Source organism: Liolophura sinensis, chromosome 9, assembly GCF_032854445.1.
Source record: "Liolophura sinensis isolate JHLJ2023 chromosome 9, CUHK_Ljap_v2, whole genome shotgun sequence".
Classification (NCBI taxonomy): Eukaryota; Metazoa; Mollusca; class Polyplacophora; order Chitonida; family Chitonidae; genus Liolophura; species Liolophura sinensis.
In genome coordinates this window covers 23,641,970-23,667,909 of record NC_088303.1, presented here as the reverse complement: position 1 = coordinate 23,667,909, position 25,940 = coordinate 23,641,970, and the positions used below count along the sequence as shown (strand labels likewise).

Here is a 25,940-nt window from a genome sequence, read left to right as displayed (position 1 = left end):
ATCATAATGTTCTAAACATTGCTTAGTATTATTATTATCAGCACTGTAAGTAATTACTTTGATACCTTGACAGGTTTTTGCGAATGATTTGTTTACAACAGCCTAACTGTACTTATATGCATGCCGTTGACTTACCAGATAGTTCTTATGATCAGGATCAAATACAACTGTATTTTTATGACCCACATCTTTTATCCAAAATTGCTGTTTTGGAAACGGAAATATAGAAGCCTCATTGCTGGTACATCAAGTCCCTCAGATTTTGTCATTCCAGCCTAGCTTCACTGTGTCTTTCAGTCATTTAAGCACAACTGTTCTCTAACATTTGTGCATGGCAGTAGCTCTGGACTGTGTCTTCCCGCCATCCCATTACTTCTGCTCTGTAATTTCCGGTCATTTCAGTACATCTGTACTGCACCCTCTAGTCAATTAGGTACATCTGCACTTTGAATTTTGGCCGTCCCTGAACACCTGCTTTGTAAATTGCTTCTCCACTGTAACGTCTGGTAATTACATTACATGCTTACTGCATTTCTACATATCTTTACCATAACTTGTAATTTCTACACATCTTTTCTGTGACTTGTCTTTTCTACACACGACGTTAAACCCCAAGCACTCAATCAATGTAACCAGCATGACATCTCTGCAAATCATCACTGTAACTTGGTCAATTATTCATTGTAACTACTTACCGGTGGGGGCCGAGTGGTTTAGCACGCCAGCGCGGCGGAATGACCCAGGTGCCTCTCCTCCGTGAGTTGGCTGTGAGTTCAAGTCCATCTCATGCTGGCTTCCTCTCCGATCCTACGTGGGAAGGTTTAACAGCAACCTGCGGATGGTCGTGGGTTTTCCTCGGGCTCTGCCCAGTTTCCTCCCACCATAATGTTGGCCGTCGTCGTATAAGTGAAATATTCTTGAGTATCGCATAAAACACCAATCAAGTAAATAAATAAATCAAATACTTGCCATGCTGTACGATTTGGACGATACAGTTCTTTTGCAATACCAGTGCAGCGACACTTTATATCTCCTTGTCATTTTACTACATTAGTTCTGTAACAGCATTAGTTCATTTCTGTGCATCTTCTTTTCAGTCAAAGAATTTTCTTGCTATTTCTTTTCAGTATATGTGCTCTGTATTTATTGTAATTTCTTCACTCCTTGGCTGTAATACCTTCTCTTTTAGCACTTGGGGCAGGTAGGAACTGTTCACCACATCATGGACAATGGTGATGTCTGGGTACAGTATGACAAGTGGACAAAGTTCCGCTTCCATCCAGGTGCTTTGAACAAGGTAAGGTTTTTTTCGCTGTTCCCTCTGTGTCAAAAGGGTTGGCAGCCTGGTTCGACTCGAACTATGCCCTACATGTTTCTAGGTTACCTGTTGTTTTTGCTTGAACTCCTTTTCCAGTGGATGTTTTGCTACTCCCCATGACCTGTAGCCTGTGCGTGTTTTTAGATTACCTGCTATACATGAATGTAGACTATGTCTATCAATGAATGGAACGCCAGCAATTTTATATCTGTCTGTCTGTCTGAGTCAAACTGAATGAGACACCGTTCCCGTCAGTTTCGGTGTTTCTCGGTTTTGAGAAATTGGGTATTGGGTTCAGACACAATGGCATAGTTTGTCTGGACCAGATCATACTTTGTAAAATTACACAGACATAGTAAGCAATCCGAAAGAAAGAATGAATGAATGATTATGGTTTAACGCCACATCGGAAATATTTCAGATATATCGTGGCGGGAACATATTTAAAACAGGAGGCGCTGGGTAATAAATCCGAAAAAATGAGGGAATGAATGACTATGGCATAACGCCACTTCGGTAATATTTCAGCCATATTGTAGCGAGAACATGTTGATAGGCGGCAGTGGGTAAGAAATCCGAGAAGAGAAGTGGAACTAAATGTCTAACAACTGTGTTTGTTACAACTAATTAAATAATCCGATAATTTTGTTATAAAAAATCTCACTTACTTTCAAGCCAAAATGCATTCTGAGATTGCTTAATTTGAACAAACTGTATATTTCTCATAATTCTGAGATGTTTGGACAATATTATGTTGAGAATTTCAACAAATTACACCAATATGATACACATAACCTTGTCAAAAAATCCAAATTTGTACAAAAGCGCTTGTTAAGTGCCTGTCTGCACTTCTGTATCCTTTTGTGTTTGCAAGGTTTGAAGGGACGTCGTCCATAGTAAAGTCAAAAGAAATATTAACAAAGCAAACGTTTCCTTCCCTTTAATATACATTATAAGTATTAGCGTACATAAATTGACTTCAAAGTATGATATGTGTATGGTTTATATGTCGACAGGCTCAGATGTTCTCTGTTAATGATATTGTACGAATATCAGGCGATGTGAACAAAGTGAAGAAAGAACAGAAAGGCCATGGAGGATGGAATGGTTTAATGGCAGTGGTAAGTTCTCTCTTCGTTACTTGTGATAAATTGCTTTGTCACCAAGCAATGTCACTTTTTTCCGTTATTGATGTTACTATCAGTTATGCTTTACTATATGTGAGCCATCAGCACTAATACATCACAGTGTATAAACTCTGTGAAGGTGATCATTTTGTATTGCTTCAACGCCTTATGACAGTTTACATCAAGAACTGCGAGGAGGTAGCCATTATACGAGCAACATTTCCCATACTTAACGGCCTCAGGACTGAGAGACTTAAAATTAAGAGAAACCATTGACTATGAATTCAATGCAAACTTTTTATGACAGCCTCAAAAATTTTCAAAAATTTGTTTATTGATGACAAATTAGGTAAATTTGTCATCAATAAACAAATTTTTGAAATAATGCCCCAGGGCCTCTAGTATGTATTATTCAGCCTTGAACTCAACCGAAGGCTTTGTTGTTATATCTTTTATATCTTCACTCAAACACACAACAAAAAGGATGTATTTACAAATGTATTCACTGTGACCGACATATTTCCTGCCAAAGTTGAAATCCTGTCAAGCATGCTTACTGTTTATAGTTTGAAGTGATTTAGTATGTCACTATGACGGTCACGTGCACATAAATGTGAATAAAATTTCGATTAAACCCTGCGTTTTTATGGTTTCCTTGTATTTTACAGTGGTCTTTGCTAAATGAAATACAGCGGTTTATCCGATGTTGTCGTTGTAGGCATTGGACGAGGTAGGACAGGTGAAAAAGGTGGATGGTGACGGCGATGTACACGTGGAGGTGAACGGAATGACGTGGTGTTTCAATCCGTCGTGCTGTACCCTGGTACGACACGGTGACCAGGACACCAGCAACACCCAGGATGACGATGATGATGGCGACACAGGTGAGGGGCTATTTATATGAAACAGCTTTATTACAGTGGGTAATTGAAATAGAGGTTTGAAATTTTAAAATGGTATGGGTTGTTTCCTATTACATGTCACACTTTGCATGTACCTTGCCACTCTACACTGATTAATACATGCGGTATTGACGTTTTGTACACAGTACTATCAGTCGTGTCTTAATTTTGACTTGACAAAAATGATATCTTCTTTTCTTCATACTGTCATAGGTCTATGACCTTCCTGTTGTCTTAAAAGCCTAAGAAAATAAATGGCAAATACGGATTTAAACAAGGAATAATGATATGACACTCCCTTCTCTCAGGAAGCATTTGATAAAAAGCAATTGGCCCTACATCTTCTGAATTTCTGAAATATAATAAAATATTACTTTTTAAATTATTGTTTGACCGAAAAAAAAATCACTTAAATGATGGTGGTTAGTCTTGCGGGTAAAGAAAGTCGGAGAAACCAGGGTAGACCACCGACTTCTTGTTACTAAAAACGAATTTTCTCACGTGTACAAGTAGCCTAGAACCTGCGGATAGTCGTGGGTTTCTTCCCTTGTTTGTTTCCTCCCACCATAATTCTGGCCGCTGTCGTATAAGTGGAATATTCTTCACTACGGCGTAAAACACAAATCAAATAAATAAATAAAGTAATAGAGATGCGTTCACCATATTGGTTGAGGATAAGTGGTCTTTAACGATTGGCCACTCTGACATGACTTTCGAAGGCCATTTTGTGATGTTCAGGGTCTACAAACAGTGATAGCTAGTGCAGTGATATAGTTGTGAAATACTAATAACTTCTCCCTCACTATGGTAACCATACGTGCAACCGATGTTACATGTAAACAATTGGCATGTACCAATATAGAAGTTTTCCTGTATCTACAACTTGAGTTAGCTCTATCTTATTAAAAGCACAAACATAAGGAAATTTACCTGTCTAAAGCGGGTAATTCCCTGTCTTATTCTGATTGGTGGTTTATCGCTGTACATACAGATCTTTTTTCGGGACTAATGAGCTTATTCATGAGGGATCTTCGTAGGCTTGGATCGGGCCAAGATGATCTGGTCAAGGAGGCTGCAGAAGGTCACACCCAGGCCGTCCGTGATATCCTCACAAATTTCCCGGACAAGGTCAGAACATGTGAAGTGTTATGTGTTATTTACACTTCACGATATAAACTTATATTTACGCGCGGTATATGTTTGAAAACACGTTTCCTTCGTAATTTAGCCAGGGAGACAAGGTTGAAAATGATATAACTGACAATGTTGAAGGTGGAGAAAACATAAAAATTACATAAAGCTAGAATGAAAGGATCCGAAAAGTTGCTTGTAAAATATGGTATTTTTCGATTTTTCCTTCATGGGAAGAAACATTTGAAAATATTTTTTGTATTCCTTGGTGCATATTGTCTTTGCATAATAATGTTTCAAATCAAATGTGACGCATGTTTAATAAATAGAATTGTACTAGAATTTTATCTTTTCAGCTATCAGATTTATTCAGCCTGAGTTCTAATCATAATTATGTTTTAATATGTGCATAAATAATATCCTAAGTCAGATTAAATGAATGGTCTTGATGTAAAAAAACAAATATACATTGAAATAAATTTATTAAACATCCTTTTTCAGAACATTATTGAGCAGAGATGATCAGTACCAAGAGATGGTCCCAAATATCTACCTTACAACAAACATATTCAAATACTCTTTTGTGTAATATTAAAAACCACATCTAAAAATAATTTTTTACACGCTTTCATTTGATATTTGCATCATTCTTTTATTTATTCTTTAGGGAAGGTTTACTTATCAATGCCTTTGCAAATTGGCTTCGTTTCTATCGTAAATAGAAACTGACAGTGATTTCACAAAGATGATTAAAGGCTTACAAAAACGTTTATATCTATCTTTCGAAGTTAATGGTGTTTAGTTAAAAACTAAGTTGAACATTAATGGCTGTCATTAATAACTGTATTTTAATACAGTAATACCGTGGAATGGTTTGTGTCGTTGTGTTATTGAACGGTTTGTGTGGTTGTCTCAATATAGTCGTCTGTGTTGTTGAACGGTTTGTGTGGTTGTCTCAACAGTGTCGTCTGTGTTGTTGAACGGTTTGTGTGGTTGTCTCAAAAGTGTCGTCTGTGTTGTTGAATGGTTTGTGTGGTTGTCTCCCCAGTGTGATCTGTGTTGTTGAATGGGTTATGCAGTTGTCTCACCAGTTTGGTCTGTGTTGTTGCTCTGTACGGTGGTCTCACCAGTTTGGTCTGTGTTGCTGAATGGTCTGTGTGTTGTCTCATAAGCGTGATCTGCGTTATTGAATGGTTTTTGCGGTTGTCTCATAAGCGTGGTCTGCTTTGTTGTATGGTCTGTGCAGTTGTCTCATAAGCGTGATCTGCGTTGTTGAATGGTTTGTGTGATTGTCTCACCAACATGATCTGTGTTGATCAGGTGGACAAGAAGAGCTCCAATAAGACTGCCCTACAGGTGGCCAGTCATCAGGGTCACAGGGAAGTGGTCCTGGTACTTCTGACCGCTGGTGCAAAGCTGGAGTTACGGGATGAAGATGGGGACACTGCCCTTCTCTACTCAATCTATGGGTCAGTCATACATCTCCCAAACAATGACAGGCATCTATAAAATGGAGTGGTCCAGTACAGTCTAGCCCATACGCGCACAATTCACAGCGTTATCTCAATGTTAACACAGTTTTGCACAAACCACAGTGTTAGCTGAGCTTTAATCATTGTACTGTAGTGTCAACCAAGTTTTTTATTCTCTTCAGTATTAACTCAACCTGGATCATTGTACTGTAGTGTCAAGTGAGTTTTGCACATCACAATGTTAGCTCAACTCGGATCATTGTACTGTAGTGTCAAGTGAGTTTTTCACATCACAGTGTTAGGTCAACTTGCATCAGTGTACTGTAGTGTCAAGTGAGTTTTTCACATCACAGTGTTAGGTCAACCTGGATCATTGTACTGTAGTGTCAAGTGAGTTTTGCACATAACAGTGTTAGCTCAACATGGATCATTGTACTGTAGTGTCAAGTGAGTTTTTCACATCACAGTGTTAGGTCAACCTGGATCATTGTACTGTAGTGTCAAGTGAGTTTTGCACATCACAATGTTAGCTCAACTTGGATCATTGTACTGTAGTGTCAAGTGAGTTTTTCACATCACAGTGTTAGCTCAACTTGGATCATTGTACTGTAGTGTCAAGTGAGTTTTTCACATTACAGTGTTAGCTCAACTTGGATCATTGTACTGTAGTGTCAAGTGAGTTTTGCACATCACAGTGTTAGCTCAACCTGAATCATTGTACTGTAGTGTCAAGTGAGTTTTGCACATCAAAGTGTTAGCTCAACCTGGATCATTGTACTGTAGTGTCAAGTGAGTTTTGCACATCACAGTGTCAGCTCAATCTGGATTATTGTAGTGTCAATCAAGTTTTGCTCTCTTCAGTATTAGCTCAACCTAGATCATTATACTGTAGTGTCAAGTGAGCTTTTCACTTCACAGTGTTAGTTTAATCTGGATTATTGTACTGTACTGTCAACTCAGTTTTACACAACAAAGTGTTAGCTCAACCTGGAGTCCTGTACTTCAGCGGAGAACATTGTAGTGTTTAACCAAGATAGAATATTGTAAAGACGATCCCGTTTGTGCATCACGGCGTTAGATTAACCTGGAACGTTGTGATGTAGTACTTTGATGTATTATACTATTAAATGTTCAAATTTGATACTTACAAATTCACATATATTTCGCACATCAGAGCTAGCTTGAACATTTTAAGTGAATCAGCCCTAGGACAAGGTAATGGCATCGGAATGGTCCTGCTTCCACAAGCTAAGAGACAAGTTTCATTTAGTTCACCATCAAAGCAAAGAAATATGTCATCCAAGGTAAGATAAATCATTACTCTATGTGATTCCAGGCACATTAGACCAGTCTAGAGATAAATGATCAGTGTGCTTGTATGTTTGTAGCGATGAACCAGAAATAACAGAGCTGCTCCTAGAGAGGGGTGCAGACAGAGATGCGGTTAACAATGCTGGATATAGCGCCCTGCATTTGGCTGTTAACAAGCAACTCCTGAAGTGCGTCAAAGCTCTTCTCAACCACAAGTGCAAAGTCAACACTCAGGTAATATTATCTGTTTAGAACGGTATTAATTGTTATTTTCGAGTGTAGAAGTACTCTAAACATTTTTTGCGGAGGGCAAATCCGTACTGAATTTGAGAAAAATAATCATGAAAACTGAATGAAAATGTTTGATAAAGATTCGACATGTTTGTAGGTTCATTCAAATAAATTGTTTTGGAAAAGACTGTTCCTCTTAAAAATAACAGCCAAGTGAACGAACGAATTTACACAGATCGAGTTCGTAGAAAGAAAATAAATTTAAAACTCAGCTCGACTAAACTGGTCGTTCACAGTTGGTTCCAGTCGCTGATGGCCATTGGACTTTGGACTCAACTGGTATACACGTAACGACTGAAATACAGTACAACTCTAGATAAGTCACGTCGTTATTTAGTAGATCATTGTACTGTAGTGCCGAGACCCGACGCAATAGTAGTACGACGAGTTTTAGGTATTCGTCAAACGCATGTGGACGCCATGTTTGTAAAGTTCTTCATACACAAGAGCATAGGGCACGACTGAACACAATTAGTTGCATGAAGTTTGTCCCAGTCGCTGATGACCGTGCCACTTGAAGAATCAACGGCGTAAACGTAATGATAGGAGTACTGCTCCAGTTAAATAACATCGTTATTTCATATGCACGAGCGCTTAAAGTACTACGCAACATTCGAGTTGAGTTGGGTCTTAAGCTCTCGTATATATGCCGGGCTTACGGGCATTGCTTTGAAGGCTTTTCTATGAGTTGTCCGTTCCAAAGAATCGTCAAATAACGAGGACCTTTAAAAGACTATTACAACTGTAATATTTGCTAGTCGTCACATGTATAGAGCTGTCCTGTTTACAGAATCCAATAAAATAATAAAACGTACCATACATGACTTTTAATTCGATTTCACACATAGACGTAATCCCTGTGTCACCATTACTTAGGGATTAGTTGTGATCGTCGCCACCTGACATCTGTTCCCACTATCACTTAAATCTAATTATTATTTCTGATGTACTCAGGTCAAAATATTGCTTGACAACGTCGTACTTCTGGTATACAGCTTGGTTGTTCCTACCTATACTACATGTTTTTGTACAATACAGTATAGTACTACCAAATTCATGTTTTACACGAATACCCTACTGAAACAATGTGTTTTCCCGTTGCTATGGTTACCTCTATATACGCGCGTGAACTGTTATTCAGGGCCCAGTTGTTCGAAACTGTTTTAAGACCTAATACCAGATTTAACTTTAAGCCAAGTCTTTCAAGTTTGTGCTTAGTCTAAAAGAAATTACGTACAGTATATCAAATATGAACTAAAACTGTTGCCGTTATACTTTGATTTTGGACAATTGCTTTGGCTGGTGAAATTTTAAAAATAAAATATAACTTAATACTAGCATTAGCTAATACACTTTTGAGCAACTGGGCCTGGTGGTTTTGATGCCCTCAGTGGTGAGTTCCTCTGGTACCAATTTGGTTTAATCCAATTATCGAAAAACCATGGATACACATCACTTTTTTTGATGAATGGCCGAGTTTTGTCTTGATATCTTGATACAGTTCTCGTTTAATGTTTTTTTATTCATTTATAACACAGGGGTTTTCAATAGAAGAAGAGAAATTGTTCTTTTTGGACACTCTGGTTAGATGACTTTGTGTTTTTATCTCCAGGACTCTGTTGGGGACACACCGCTTCACGACGCCATTCGTAAGGGCAATAGAGAAATCATAGACATGATAGTGAACTATCCAAGCACCGACTTCACTGTACAAAACAAGAATGGCTTCAACGTTCTACACGTTGCAGCAAAAGAGGGAAACAACTTGTGAGTTATCGGCAAAGTATCATGGTTTTAAACTTGGATCTTTTTTATCTTTATTGCTGTTAGTGTGCTGTTCTTTTATTCATCCTTGTCTTACATATATCTTCGTATTTATAACAAGTGTATTTATTTTCGTTTCATCACAGTGTGATCGAGAAAGTATTACGGAGATGTCGACAAATTGTTGACATCCAGAAGGAGGATGGATTTTCTGCCCTTCACTTAGCAGCACTGAATGGCCACAAGCAAACTTGTGACACGTTGCTGACTGTGGTAAGTTTCTATCCAGCATTTGCGGATAGATTTATGGATTTATTTTACATGAAAATCGCAATTATACCCTTGCTTTGTTCTGTCTTAAATATTACTATTTAAAACTGTTTTAATCATGGTAATGCAGTCGAAAAAGAAAAACTCCAAGGAAAAGATCTCAGGCCCCGAGAGAGTCAGCCAGTCGGAATACAACCTGGTTCGTGGTTTCGTCTAAATCGCGATACCTGCGGTTAAATGATTTTGATTATCACGGAACCGGATTTAGTTATCTCCAGCCCCGAGATAATCACCGGGTTATAGTGTCACATGCATGAGTGTTTCAAACAAAATAAAGCGTAATCCGATTGGCTTGTTATTTCGGGGCCCGAGATCTTTTTCTGGCAGTTATTCTTTTTTGTCTGCTTAAAAAAAGAAAAATTCCAACCCGACCGCTTTTTCTGGGGGTTCTGTGAGTCATTAATCGTAAGGTCAATTCCCAAAAATGACGTATAACACAAACCACCAAAAGAACTAAGAAAGTATACAAAGTACGAAAAACTGGACGGAATCATGCAAAGAGAAGCAGTTAACAGTTTTCAATGATGTTGGACAGACGCAAGGTATCTTCTAGGCTCACCTGCCTCTCTTGACTCAGACGTTTCGCTTGACTCAGACGTTTCGCTAGAATTACCTGTCTCACTTGCATAGATACAGTGATGGTGTCCAGCATCAGTTCTAACTAGACTCAACTACCAGACTAGAAGCATCTGCCTAACTTGAATCGGGTGTCTCATTTTACTCATTATCTTTTCGGACCTATTTGACCCGTTTTTTTGCCTCACTTTGCACGCCGGTTTCACTAAACTGGCCTACATGATGAGACTTAATATCTGTCTCTCCAGACTTATGCTGTCACTAGACTCGAATCTTTTGGCGTAATGACCCAGGAGCCTCTCACCAATGCGGTCGCTGTGAATTCAAGTCCAGCTCATGCTGGCTTCCTCTCCGGCCGAAAGTGGGAAGATCTGCCAGCAACCCGCGGATGGTCGTGGGTTTCCCCCGGGCTCTGCCCGTTTTCCACCCACCATAATGCTGGCCGCCGTCGTATTAGTGAAATATTCTTGAGTACGGCGTAAAACACCAATCAAAAAAAAAATCGAATCTTTTGGCTATGCTCAAATGTTGCAGGTTTTATTAGATTCGACTAAAACGATAGGCTAAATTGTATACTCAACTTTTTGACTAGACACACCGAATTCACTGAAAACAACCTAGCGTGGTTGATTAAAAAGTGCGTAAGTTGTTTGTCAAAATCATTTTACACTGTTGTGTTTAATTTGCTATTGCCAGGGTAAAGCGGACATCGACATTAGAAACACCAAAAAACACACACCTCTCATGTTGTCTGTGATCAAGGGCCATACAGATATCATAGAGTTCCTCGTTACCAAAGGTAAGGGTTACAGTGTTGAGTGTGTCATACAGATATTGTAGAGTTCCCTGTTACCAAAGGTAAGGGCTACAGTGTTGAGTCTGTCATACAGATATTGTAGAGTTCCCCGTTACCAAAGGTAAGTATTACAGTGTTGACACATCTACTGCTGGTTGAGTCTATCATGCAGATATCATAGAGCTGCCCGTTACCAAAGGTAAGGGTTATACTGTTGAGACCTCTACTGCAGGCGGAGTCTATCATATGGATATTATAGAGCTCCTGTTACCAAAGAAAAGAGTTACAGTGTTGACACATCCACTGCTGGCTGTGTCTCAGGGGCATACTGCTCTCTTATAACTCCTTTAACCTAAGGTAGCCTACCTTGGGTAACAAGGAGTTCTAAGAGAGTGTTGAGGCCTTAACTGCTGGCTGTGTCTCAGGGGCATACTGCTCTCTTAGAACTCCTTCTTACCTAAGGTAGGCTTACAGTGTTGAGACCTTTGCTGCTGGCTGTGTCTCAGGGGCATACTGATCTGATAGAGCTCCTTGTTACCAAAGGTAAGGGTTACAGTGTTGACACCTCAACTGATGGCTGTGTCTCAGTTGATACTGCTCTTATAAAGCTCCTCGTTACCAAAGGTAAGATTTCAGTGTTGACACCTCTACTGCTGGCTGTGTCTATCATACAGATGTTGTACAGCTCCCCGTTACCAAAGGTAAAGGTAACATAACCTTTACTGCTGGCTGTGTCTCAGGGGCATATCGCTCTCATAGTTCCCAAAGGTAAGGTTACAGTGTTGACACCTTTACTGCTGGCTGTGTCTCAGGGGCATACAGATATTGTACAGCTCATGTTGCCCAAGGTGAGAGTTATAGTAATGACACCTTTACTGCTGGCTGTGATAGATAGAGCATCTCTTTACCAAAGGTAAATGTTATAGTGTTGACACCTTTACTGCTAGCTGTGTCTGTGATACTTATATTGTACAGTTCCTGTTGCCAAAGGTGAGAGTTATAGTGTTGACACCTTTACTGCTGGCTGTGTCTATGATACTTATATTGTACAGCTCCTCGTTATCAAGGTAAGGGCTATAGTGTTAACACCTTTACTGCTTGCTGTGATAGATAGAGCATCTCTTTACCAAAGGTAAATGTTATAGTGTTGACACCTTTACTGCTAGCTGTGTCTGTGATACTTATATTGTACAGTTCCTGTTGCCAAAGGTGAGAGTTATAGTATTGACACCTTTACTGCTGGCTGTGTCTATGATACTTATATTGTACAGCTCCTCGTTATCAAGGTAAGGGCTATAGTGTTAACACCTTTACTGCTTGCTGTGATAGATAGAGCATCTCTTTACCACAGGTAAATGTTATAGTGTTGACACCTTTACTGCTGGCTGTGTCTATGATACTTATATTGTACAGCTCCTCGTTATCAAGGTAAGGGCTATAGTGTTAACACCTTTACTGCTTGCTGTGATAGATAGAGCATCTCTTTACCAAAGGTAAGAGCTGTAGTGTTAACAGCTTTACTGCTTGCTGCGTTGCATGGTCATACAGATAGATCATCGCGTTAACACCATACTATGTGTTCGTATTCTGGGAGATCTTTTAAAATGAAAGGCTTTATTTCACTGTATCTCTTGCGTTTCAGTGTAACGGTGGTTGTGGTGGTTTGTGTCGGTGACTTTAGATGAACAGTGTAATTGTGGTTGTGACAGTTTAATTTTGGTGTGATTTGAAGCAACCATTGGTGTTTTGATGTGACGTTGGTGTATTTAGCTATTTATGTGATACTTTGATATTTCCACAGGCGCCGACCTGAATGTTGAAGATGAAGACGGGGACACCTGTTTGCACCTGACGCTGATGCGAAAGTCCGTTGTTGAGAAGTTAGAAAGCTCACCGTTAGTACGGGCCGTAAGTAGGACGGTGATACGTGTTTGCATCTCACAATGATGCGAAAATCCGTAGCTGAGAAATTTGAAAACTCGCCGTTAGTAGAGGCGGTACCTAGGACGGGAATGAGTGTTCACACCTAACATTGATTACAGGCCGTAAGCTAACATCTAATTACAGGCCGTAATTAGAACGGGGATAAGTGGCTATACCTAACATTGATGCAATAGTCCGTTGTTAAGAAATTAGAAACTTTGCCGTTAACACAGGCGGTAACTAGAACAGGGATAAGTGTCTACACCTAACATTGATGCGATAGTTCGTGTTTGAGTAATTAGAAAATTCGCCGTTAGTACAGGCCGTAACTAAGACGGGGATACGTATTTGCACCTCACACTGATGCGATAGTTTGTTGTGAAGAAATTAGAAATCTCACCGAAATATCGCCAGGCTTACTTGACGAGGTTTGGAATTTGCTGTCATGAATTTCCAGGAATACAAGATACGTTCTGGAAATTTGTAATTATATATAGATACATGTGCTAAAGTTAAGACTGAAACAGGGATAAAAGGATCAGACATCATCTGGGGTGAAACATATATTTCCAGCGAAAGCAGAATGTTAAAAATCTTTCCGGTGTAATTTCGCCCAGTTAAGTGTAAAATAAAACGTCATGACGGAGGAAAGAGCTGGTGCGAATGGAGGCAGTTATCTTAAAAAAAATTGTCTTCGATCAAACACGCCGTTATTCGACTGGGCGAAGAGAATGTGACGTAGTCTTTACCTATTTACTTCATGACTGTACATCTGATAACATTAACGTCGCTTAGAGACCGGCTATAACGATTTAAATACGTGTAGCCGAACGTATTTGGTATACACTGAATATTTGAAACATTTAAATTGAAAATACCTCCCCCGTTAAAGACCGTGGTTAATCGTGACGTAGGTCACACCAACCTAGTCCTCTCTCGATAATGTCGACGTGCTAACGCTCTGTGTAGACCAGCTTTCACTAAACTTTTATTTGGTTTAAAAAAATTTAAAAAATATATAATAATAATTCAGGTGTAAGACACTTTAAATAGTTCATTGGAAAGAAACATTAGCAATTTGGTATGTTTTGCTTTAAAAGAAAATTCCGACGGGAAACTGAGAAGAATAACATTTCGCTCCCTTCCAGATTCATGGTCAGCTCAGCATGAGTCAAGATGAAAGTAAAATGTGTGTCGCTACGGCCTGCTTTCTTGCCCAGCAGGGCGCCAGCCTCTCCCACATGAACCACCAGGGCAAGTCACCCCTAGATCTAATTGATGATCCACATATCAAGGGATTGATCGTACAGTTTTCTTCAACACAGTAAGTACAAAAGTGGGGTGGAAAACAGCTTTTGTTTTACTGCCAGAGAATATAATACAAGGACTCTCTTAAAACTTAAGTGTTATATTTAACACTGCACAGATCACCAGGAGTGCCTGGACTTATAAGAGTTACATGTATCGGGCCAGTTTTATTCAGGGATAATGTTTCCAGACTCTAAATTCAAATTTTTTCATATCCCAACTCCATAAAAAGGGTTGTTTTTTTTAAAACGCTGTTTCGTGTGTTAATTTAAAATGCTGATAACCATTTGTTAATGGAGCTGGAATGCGAACAACTGAACGAGCGTTAAGATATGAACGCTTTATCAAAGTGGTCAGATAACTCTAATAAGTCCAGTCACTCCTTATGATATTTACTGTGTTAAATGTTACATTTTAGTTTTAAGAGTGGAATGTGATTTCTTCCTTTTATCGTTATTATCGTTACCAGAGTGTCTTATGGTCTTGTGTTTCCATCGTAACAGCTCGACTCAGGTTCAGGTGCCACAACGACAGGCTGAAACAACGAGCAAAGGGGGAAGCGCCAAAGCACATGTGCCATCCACCCCCCAGCCAACCCCACCGAAGCCCTCAGATTCTGCAGCCATTGAACGTACTGAACACATAAGTGATGAGACTGATGCAGACATCTGCCTGTACTTCATCAGTGGACGATGTGCCTTTGGAGAAGACTGCCCAAATCACCATCTGCTACTACCCTACGTGTGGCAGTACAAAACGTTGCAACGTGGGGTGAAATGGTGCTCCTTCAGCGAGGATAATGTTCAGCTACTTGAACAGAGCTACTCCAGAGTCAACACTGGATCGTGTTCTGTTATTGTTGAAGGGTAAGTTAAGGAACTTGTGATAAGAAAATGCATGAGGAGGCAGAGCTACGGTACTGTGTGATCAACTCTGGATCGTGTTCTGCTATTGTAGAAGAGCCAGTCAGGGCACATGAGATCTGCAGATACATGCTGGAATAACCCTGTAGGACTGTGATTAGGTATACTATCACAGTCCTGTCTTGTTCCATAAGCTTACCTTGAACACCTCTGTAATTGCCTTGCTAGCTTTAATATACCACTGCTGGGCACCAAATAATTTGTCTGTCCGCAGTCACAGTCGTTTCAGGTATCAATTTCAGATAGGTGTTCCCATGAGTCATCACTAATAAATACACACAAGCATGAAACTGGATAAATTCCAACCGCCATGTTTGAATGCATACTCCTCACGGCCCATACAAGGGAGATAACTACTGACATTACTAGCAATTATTATATTGTGTACATCTTGTTTAATCTATTCTTTAATTGTCTGAGAATTTTTTTTATTCATCAATGTTCATTATGGGTTAGTTCTGTGTCATTACTGGGGAGGTTGATGTTAAAAAATTATCCAGTATTGCGTTTCAAAAGGTCTAACTTGCCTAATAGTGGCAGTGATAATTATCGCTTCACTCTTAGGATTATGCATTCAATCATGGCGGTTGGAGTTGGACTGCAAGGAAAGTTGGACCAGCAAGGAAAGTACAGAGGTGTTCGAGGTAAGCTTATGGAACAAGATAGGGCTGTGACAGTATAGGTGATCACAGCTCTTCAGAGTTAATGCTGGAGCAAAGCTACTGTGATGTCAAGAGTGGATCGTGGTCTGTTATTGTAGAAGGGTAAGTCAGGGCACTTGAGGTCTGAAGGTAGATGCTGGAGCAGATCTGCTGTGCTGTCACGACTGGATCCTACTCAGCTATTTTAGAAGGGTGGCTCTGTAACCAAGGGTTCCGTGGATTATCCATGCTTCTGTGTCCATGGTATTGGTAAAGTTTAGTGTAGACATACTTGTAAGTGATTCTGAGTAATACAGAATACGTGTGTGTAATTCTGAGTAATACAGAATACGTGTGTATAATTCTGAGTAATACAGAATACGTGTGTGTAATTCTGAGTAATACAGAATACGTGTGTGTAATTCTGAGTAATACAGAATACTTGTGTGTAATTCCGAGTAATACAGAGCTAAAGGCTTATCTGTTTGTCTCAAGCATTAATTATGTTGGTTACAGTCCATCCATGCTTTGTTGTAAAACTGATTCAAACATAAAATGGGATACTTCATGTTATCATTTTACCAGTTTTTACTTAATTTCATACTGAGCGATATTTGTCTGTGTGAAAGACTTGACTGATTGCCAGAATGTTTATATGCGTTTGTGTTGAATATGTATTTTTCAGTCAGATGTTTTCGGTAGACCTTGATACAATGACAGCCAAAACTGACGATATGAGCATCCCAGTTCGTCGCCTGTCTACAGTCTCATACGTAAGCGGAGATGACCATGAGCGCTTTCTCACTCAGTGGACGTGGTACTGGGAGAGTGATGACGGCTGGGTACCGTGTGGTCAAAAGGTAATTCCTAACATCTAGAGGTAATTATGATGATGGTTGTGGTGGTGGTGATAGCAATGATGATATTGGTAATGATAATGGCGATGGTATTGGTGATGGTTATTAGGTAAATTTCTAGAGTTTAAATATAGAGGGCGTCAAGGGGTCCATTTTTCTAAAAGAAATTTATAATGTAGACAATGGAAATATTTCTTTGCTGAGCTAGCTGCAAAGGATTGTATCTGATGAAGATTTCCCATGATCTTTAAGCTGCAGGTGTATGATGTGCACAATCGATCGTCCAAGATTTCTAGAACCATCTCTCACAGTAATGAAATATTTTAATAATTTTTTCTCCTCCAGGAAAAGCAAAAGGACAAGAGGCAGGTTACTAAGCTGCAGACTGAACTAGAACAGGCCTATTGGTGTAATTCCAGTGTCATGACTGAGGAGATCATCGAAATCGACAGCGTTCGTTATGAAGTTGACTTCGCCAATCTGAAACAGAGAAATTGTCAGTCAGACAAAGAGACACGTTTACGACGACGCCCAGCCTACATGGGCCCTGAAGATGTGAAGAAAGCTATCAGGTAGTTATATGGTGTTATCAAAAACAACATATGGTTTGCTGTATTGAGTAGTTGTAATAGGGTGCCATATATACTGCGCTATGTAATGTTTGCTTTTTAATTTATGGGTTTTACATCGTATTGCACTAAGCAATTTATCGGTGTGTGTGCATATGCTTTGTCTACTTGTGGCAGGGCGAGTACATGCCACCAAAGTGCTGCCGCCACTGAAAGCCGAAGACATCAGACATGATCAGTAACATTATACTGACACTGGGTAAACCAGTCCTGTTTCTTTGCTCTAACCTTTAAGTTCTGAATGCCAACCGAGGCAGCAACCATTTTTCTGGGAGCCTGACGCTCTTTCCATTAGGTCATGGAAGCGTCAAGGCGCCCATACAAATTGCACTGTGTAAAGTTGTTTCTATCCTCACCTGGTTTTGTTTCAACCCTATTCTGTATACTGCCGTCTAGAACCTGGAACTTTAAAATCATCTCCCTAGATCCCTGTTGGCGTGCAGATGCCGCCATGGCCCGACTCACGTGCGTTTACACGCACAGGGTTGTGTCCATAGATATAAAGATATGAGATGTTCCTCGCTGTCTAAACTGTAGTCCAAGTAAATAAATGTGTATGGACTTGAGTTGGAGGGGATGAGGAATCTGATCATAGGCACATGTAGATGAAACAACTGAAAGTGTGATGCAAACGTTATACACAAAATTATCAGTCTATCCGCACAATGACACGTTTCAGGCTGCATGAGAAGGCCAAGAAGGAAGCTACGACTTCCACGAACATACCTGTTGAGTGGGGACCAATGGGCACCTATGACATGAAAATAGTGAACATCCCTTCCTCGTCGGACAAGTTTGCTACAGTAAAGGATGTTTTTCTCATGACAATGCCCAACGCCTCCATTATCTACATAAAGCGCGTACAAAACCCTTCCCTGTGGTTGACGTTTCAAATGTAAGTAGATCTCCCACTATGACGCCACTTTGCCATACACTGTATCATAGTCGTTACGTCGCATGTGCCGCTCTCTGCCGCGGCTTTACATCACTGCCACCACTAGACAAGCCTAACCTTGATGTATACCTTGATGTGTGACTCACGTAGGCTTATTTAGGTTTAGCATCACCACTTATGTCCTCGCGCGGAACTATATAATCAGCATTCAACTACAGAAATTGTCCAGTTGTTTTGCTTTTTTTTAGAATTATCTTGTAAACCTTTTAGATAAAGAGAGAAAGGTGTCTTCGCGTGGAACTGTTTAATCAACATTCATCTACAAAATTATCCAGGTGTTGGTTAGAATTATCTAACCAACATTTAAAATTTAGACAAAGAGAATGCATGTGTATATTGAATTATTATAACCAAAGGGCGAGACAGAGCAATACACTGCATAGTACCAACTTGATTTCATTGTTCGATATTCTTTTCAAATGTTTGAACTGCTTTGGGTTCTCTTTTCAGGAAAAGCAATATAATGAAGCGTAAGTACGAAGGAGGAACAACTAACGAGAAGAAGTTATTTCATGGCACTTCGCCAGGAGCTGTCGACCCCATCTGTGAACAGAACTTTGACTGGAGGCTGTATGGCTCAGCTGTTGGGGCCTTATATGGCAATGGGGCTTACTTTGCTGTGGATGCCAGCAAATCTAACCATTACGCAAAACCAGATCAACACGGTCATCGCTTCATGTTTTACGCCCGCGTGCTGGTCGGTAAAACTGCAAAGGGGCAAGAGAAATTGAGGCGTCCACCCCCTTTGGATCCGGGAAAACCCAACCAACTGTTCGACTCCTGCACGGACAATCCACAAAAGCCTAGCATCTTTGTCCTCTTTGACAAGGACCAGTATTACCCAGAATTCCTTATCTGCTACAAATATTAAAGAGGCTATTTGATGGTAATCAAATTTCCTCAATGATGCAAATTGCTTTTTATCTTCACATGTTTGACACAGTTTGCACGATTTTCCTTTCAAAGTTAATTTCAGTCTTGAAGATGGTTTTGTCGAAGGATGTAAATTGATAATTTGCATAACAACATATTAAGTCATATACTCTTACAAGTTTAGTTGCACCAGACTGTTGACGTCAGTGTTTGAGACTAATCATATTGTATTGTTTTATTGTTTTCTTTGACAATTTTTTGGTTTATCTACAAAATTGTTTTTTTCTGTCATTTATATTTAATACTGTACTTTGCTAATTTTTCTTCTTCTCTATTGGACTGGATATTTCGTTTATCAAATAACTTATAACGTATGGAAATTGTCAACAGCCTTGGGGTGAAAAGAGAAGATTTGTCAGTAGGTTAATCTGTTTTTTGTTGTTTTTTTTTTTTACATCAGTTGGGATTTTTTGTAATATTCCCCAGAATTTGTTTGTGCGTATGTCGATCATGTCCCACATGCTTGTGTCTTTTCTCCAGTGGTTTGTTGCCCTCATGCCTTGTCCCCGGATTTTGTATCAATTATCCATCCCGTCTCATGTCCCTAGATTCTTGTGTCGATTACCTTGATGTCACCAGGTTGCTGTGCCAGTTATCCAGTATGGCCTACCTTAATGTCGTCAGGCTGCTGTGTCAGTTATCCAGTATGCCTACCTTGATGTCACCAGGTTGCTGTGCCAGTTATCCAGTATGCCTACCTTGATGTCAACATGCTGCTGTGCCAGTTATCCAGTATGGCCTACCTTGATGTCGTCAGGTTGCTGCGTTAATTATCCAGTATGGCCTACCTTGATATCAACAGGCTGCTGTGCCAGTTATCCAGTATGGCCTACCTTGATGTCACCAGGTTGATGTGTAAGTTATCCTGTCGGACTTAGCTTGATGTCAGCAGTTTGCTGTGTCAGTTATTCAGTAGGACCTACCCTGATGTCGCCAACTTGCTGTGTCAGTTATCCAGTAGGGTCTACCTGGATGTCACCAGATTGCTGTGTCAGTTATCCAGTAGGGTCTACCTTGATGTCACCAGGTTGCTGTGTCACTTATCCAGTAGGGTCTGCCTTGGTATCGCCAGGTCATGTCTCCAGACTGCTGAGTCAGTTATCCAGTAGGGCCTATCGTGATGTCGCCATATTATGTCTCCAGAATGGTGTGTCATTTATCCAGCAGGGGCTACCTTGATGTCGCAATCTCATGTCCCCAGACTGCTGTGTTAGTTATCCAGCAGGGTCTACCTTGATGTCGGCAGGTTCCTGTGTCAGGTATCTAGTAGGGCCTACCTTGATGTCGGCAGTTTGCTGTGTCAGTTATCCAGTATTGCCTACCTTAATATCGCTATGTCATGTCCCCATACTGCTGTGTCAGTTATCCAGTAGGGCCTACCTTAATATCGCCATGTCATGCCAGTAGGGTCTACCTTGATATGGGATGGAGCTGGACTCATAGCGGCCGCATTGGTCTCTTGGGTCATTGCGCCGCGCTGGCATGCCAACCACCTGGGCCAAAGAGACCGTCGTCATCATTTGTCGTTGCTACCATATTGAGATGTGGCAAATGGAAGCTTTTGAGGTGTTTCGTTCAGAACAATACAATGCTACAGCACTTTTTCCTTGGCTTGGATGCATGACAACATGACATGGAATTCTGCATAAACCTTTCTCCATGGAGGGGCTTCGTCATTCCTGATTGTCCGGACACAGATCAGTTTCGTTCGTGGTTGTTCATCACAATATCACATGTCATTTTGGACGTGAACGACAGAAACTTGACATGGGCTACCTATTCTACCGATCCATCTTCTCCACACCCTTCTTTTGACTTTTATGACGTATAGGCCGTTTCTGGATCTACGCACTGCGACGTAGCCAACAACAACAAACTCCGACGTTTTGGATGGTGGAGTTTTATAGGCACAGCGTCAATGGCAAATCATACACCGATATGCCCTTTATAAACAATGTCTATACAGGTGTCAGCTGTGACTAGTGTGTACCTCACAGCTCGCCCGCACACGTAAAGCCACGTGTGTATTCCACACGGTGAAAGCATACTAGACCCAAATTCACGACAAGGCAAATAATTTCAAAACAAATCAGTCATTAGGCTCTTCTTTTCAGGTTTAACGCACATGCGTCATCCATGAACGACAATTTTGGCAAGACCTATAACTGTGGTGAAGGCAAAATGGCTGCTGCTTCTGCGATGGTAGTTTTATTACAGATGACATATGTACTGACGATCACTGGCATGTAGTTTTATTACAACTCAGACCCGGTAGTCTCGGCTTGACGTGCTGATAATAACCAACCCTTGCCAAGCTCTGTCCCTTCTGACTGTAGTCTGGCTGAAAAGCGTCACAGGCCAATTATATAAAGTGCCTTTACAGAGTGTGACATCGCATAATAAATATGACACCTCAGTCTCCGCTTGTTATGCTTATTGATTGGTAACCCCTTCGCCATTCTTAAAATCGTTGATCATTTTGGCTAGAATAGCACTTTGTTCATAATGCGCAAATCACTGCTTAAATGATTACCCAGAAGCCAAATATATCGTTTATCAAACCTAATTAAATTTTCCAAATCAGAGTAATGCTACAATAATAATTATGAGTGCCAAGATATATATATCCTTTGGTCAGATTGGTGAACCCTTTTGTGAATAGATCACTGACTAATCAAGTCACATAATGCTTGCACGATTTATCGATTTGAAAACAAAACTGAAGTTTACATGGCGTCATGTATCCAAAACTGACACGACATGAGAGCATTGTTTCAATACCTAATTCAAATAGACTCGGTATATTTTCTCCTTCAAAAATTCAGAAAAAGAAGTATACATATCTGAAAAAGTTTACCATACCATACCTGGTGTTCCAACAGGAATAGGTTGACAATATGCTGAAAGCAAAAATACGGATATATAGGTTATCTCCATGTACTAGAAATAACATATTCCAAGTGTCAATGCAACCATTACAAATTTAGATGTAATAAATAAGCGTTAGCGGACTGTTATTCAAATTTAAAGAGTAAAATAAAATGAAATTATGTTATAATACGCCTTATAGTCTCACTCTTTTAAGAGGGAGCAAACCTAACAAACTAAAGTCTGCTTACATTTTAAAACAGGACCTATGATTTTTAATGCACTGTATATGTAATACAACTTCGTGTTGGTTGCGTTCTCGCTAAAGCTTAATTCCACCACAACGATGCTACACAGTTAGAACACGTTTCTGGCACCATCTCCTGTAAAGCCGGATTTAGCAGCTGCTCTCTACAAAGACTAACTAAAGTTCACTTTGCAATGATTTGTGTATACAATTGAGGATTTAGATTGGTACTTGACCTCTGAACTCTCCAACTATATATAAGTATAAGTTTTAAACATAGCTGCCTTTCAGATGCAATAAATTGATACAAGCCTAAGCAATGTGGCTAAATGTTTTGGAAGGAACGCTTACCGAATCGTACTCTTATAAGTATTCCCGCAGGATACTGAATTCTTTCATGTTTGTTTATTTATTTATTTGATTGGTGTTTTACGCCGTACTCAAGGATATTTTACTTATACGACATCGGCCAGCATTATGGTGTAGGAAACCAGGCAGAGCCCGGGGAAACCAAGGACCATCCGCAGGTTGCTGACAGACGTCCCCCGAGGCAAATGGTTCTTACCGTCGAAACCGAGCTTATGGACTTATGAATTAGAAAACGTGTTCTAACTTCATTCTTCTTGCAGTAATATATTTATTTATTTATTTGATTGGTGTTTTACGCCGTACTCAAGAATATTTCACTTATGCGACAGCCGCCAGCATTATGGTGGGAGGAAACCGGGCAGAGCTAGAAAACCTTCCCACGTACGACCGGAAAGACAGCCAGCGTGAGCTGGACTTGAACTCACAGCGACCGCATTGGTGAGAGACTTCTGGTTCATTACGCTGCGCTAACCAACTGAGCCGTGCAGTAATATAAAGTGAGTGAGTCAGTGCTTGGGGTTTAACGTCATACTTAACAATTTTTCATATGACGACGCAGGAGTCCTTAGAGTGCATGTAATGTGCCTCCTTGTCGCAGGACGGATTTCAACCGCTCGTTTATCTAGTGCTGCTGCACTGAGGCGCCTTATCGAAGGCAAGTAAGCCGACCCGCCCGAGCCATTATACTGATACGGATCAACCAGTTGTTGCACTATCTCCTTCATGCTGAATGCCAAGCGAAGACGTTACAACTTCCTCTTTTAAGGTCTGAGGTGTGACTCGATCCAGGATTGACACTGGATCTACCGCTCCCGAAGCGGGCGGTCCACCAGCTATGCTATCGGAGCAGGTCAATAATATAGACTTCCAACATATCCATGTGTAGAGACTTGTGTTGTTACGTGTCACTGACTAAAGGCAATTTTGGTAGCGAGTATGACTGATTTTACAGAGAACTGAATATAGGCAACCCCCTAAAGGAAATGGACTATAGTAGCCGCTCCCCATACTGACTTGTCGCCTAAGTCACATCTAGTAGCCTCTCCCCAAGATGAATTACCGTTTTCAAGTCGCATCTAATAGCCGCTCATTATACTTACTTGTCGCTAACTATAACTTTAGAGATATTTTGTTTTAGTCTGAAAAAATTTCTTGCTGAAGCTTAATCTAGTCGCCCAATCAAACATTCATAAATGAGCCGTCAACCATAAATAATGCCCGGATAAAACATCGCAAGATCAATTTCCAAAACTACGTTCAACACAAACACGAGAACTAAAAAGGTATTTAAAGTAAAAGATTACCCCTGGCTGGTTTGATATTTTGTCAAATGTATGAAGCCTCTTTATTTCATAGATTAAAAGCTATATAATGGGACTTACTACCGAGCGTTGTTTGTAGTGTAATACCTTCCGTCGGGGGTTGGTTTTTCTATGATCTGAAAAACAAACAGAAGTAATCTCAGAATTGCATCTAGAACATGTATGTACCTTAATCCATTGGTAGATTTGCAACTGTCCAGTACAATCGTGGACGAAGATCCCACTACGCCTTAATCACGGGTGTTTAGTGGGCGTAGGCTTTTTCTATGTGATAAAGACGTAGTCCATGTGCACTTTAAATACCGGAAGAAAACCGTCTGTGTGGAGACGTTTGTATCTAGGTTTTTTAACCTAACATAGTCTTCTTACAAAATTGTATCCATTTATGGGTGCGTCCCTTTCGAAGTCGGAAACAGATACCCGTTAGTTTTTTGCATACCGGTAGAGAGTCGTTGGTACAATACTTCAGTTGGGTCCTTGTGCTTGGCTAATGAAAGGAATAGTAATGACTTTAATCAGTTTGGATGTAAAGTTTGAAGTGCTAAGACACAACAGGCATGCCAGCAACATGTAAACAACAAACCAGACGTTATTTATTTCAAGTATTTGTTAGGTGTTGAGATTTTGAGCACTTTTCGGTAATATCAGTTGTTGAACCTTGGACAGAAATTCTAGAGATAACGTCTAAATAGTCAATTTGTGCTCATAGACAACATGCCATCTTTTGGCTTAACTGCACTTGAAGTTTAAGGTACATCCAGCAGGATACTGTTCTCCATAAAGAGACTAGCCATGCTCATAAAAACAAAACTTTACAGGTGTTGTTACAAAAGTTAACACCTGAACAATCTTCCGAAATGCTGCACGTGACATCATACTGTAAAAACTTCAAGGGGTCACAGTGAGGTTATTCCCCATCAGTCTGACGTTTTTAGAAATCGTATTCTAATTAACGACATAATCCCGTGCCGCAGGAGATAATATCTGCTGTTGTTACTGGGTAGTGAAGACCAAAACCCAGATTCCAGACGCAGATACGCCTCGCATACATGGCGGATCTATAGTACATGCATCTACTCACGTGCTTCCCGCAGGTCCATAACACAGAACACACATTGCCTATTTTTTTTTTTGCTGTGGCGGTCACGCGAAGTTAAAATGTATTACTTTCTTGTTACGTTATCAATGAAGGTTCGAGACGTGCACATTGTTGCGAGTTCTAGCAGATAGTCAGAATACAGCTCTTACAAAAGTAAAATATCGAGTAAAGGTGTTTGATAGGCACTTTCTTCCACAACAGTTGTGAAGTGTAGCTACTGTGTAGGTGCTTATCCCATAACTTGTGTACATTTTCTGCTGGGTCTGAGCCTGTTCTGCACGCTCGCGCTAAAGCCACCAATCACTCGACCGCTAGATTCGATCTACGCTTATTGTACAAGTTTGGTGTCTTTGCCATGTAGTATAAACGTGCATAATTTTCTGTTAAACGAAATCCGATAATGAAACTTTCCAGCGACAGAATAGTAAAAAGAACAGTCTCATTGAAGGCTGAGTAGAGACGCAAAAAATGCAAAACCAATAGTCTATGCTCCAGCATGGTTGTGTCCAAAGTGGCTTCGGTCATCATCAGCTGAAAGGCCATGTCATGCTGATTCAAAGACGGTTTTCATGAATTTATTACGGTGAATAAAATGAAGTTACACGAGTACTTTTTGGGTCATACTGAATAGGCTTAAACACAGTTACGACACAGAATCTTCTTTTTGCTAAACATACTTTGTTATATTTGCACATATTGTTTTATAATTTACCGATATTGCTAAAAACTGAGTTTGATCAAATGACATAATACACACTTTTAGTGTATCAAAATATCTTAAAATAATATACAAACGTTATATTAAGAATAAAATATGGAATTTTGCCACAAGTAGCAATGCTGGGGTT

At 40.1% G+C, this 25,940-nt stretch overlaps 1 protein-coding gene across 2 annotated transcripts in view; it reads left to right on the top strand.

Annotated features, from left to right (window-relative positions):
• LOC135474977 (E3 ubiquitin-protein ligase MIB2-like) overlaps window positions 1–22,592 on the top strand; it is a 33,803-nt gene extending 11,211 nt beyond the window's left edge. For both annotated transcript variants that reach the window (XM_064754687.1, XM_064754685.1), the window contains exons 7-22: window positions 1,190–1,297; window positions 2,335–2,439; window positions 3,164–3,329; window positions 4,339–4,475; window positions 5,799–5,947; window positions 7,339–7,495; window positions 9,165–9,319; window positions 9,463–9,589; window positions 10,919–11,021; window positions 12,820–12,926; window positions 14,090–14,265; window positions 14,753–15,115; window positions 16,499–16,673; window positions 17,016–17,242; window positions 17,979–18,194; window positions 18,705–22,592. In XM_064754687.1, coding sequence (XP_064610757.1) covers window positions 1,190–1,297; window positions 2,335–2,439; window positions 3,164–3,329; window positions 4,339–4,475; window positions 5,799–5,947; window positions 7,339–7,495; window positions 9,165–9,319; window positions 9,463–9,589; window positions 10,919–11,021; window positions 12,820–12,926; window positions 14,090–14,265; window positions 14,753–15,115; window positions 16,499–16,673; window positions 17,016–17,242; window positions 17,979–18,194; window positions 18,705–19,125 — 2,892 coding nt within the window. In that variant the 3' untranslated portion in view covers window positions 19,126–22,592. The remainder of the gene's footprint in view (window positions 1–1,189; window positions 1,298–2,334; window positions 2,440–3,163; window positions 3,330–4,338; window positions 4,476–5,798; window positions 5,948–7,338; window positions 7,496–9,164; window positions 9,320–9,462; window positions 9,590–10,918; window positions 11,022–12,819; window positions 12,927–14,089; window positions 14,266–14,752; window positions 15,116–16,498; window positions 16,674–17,015; window positions 17,243–17,978; window positions 18,195–18,704) is intronic.
• The last annotated feature ends 3,348 nt before the right edge of the window (window positions 22,593–25,940 follow it).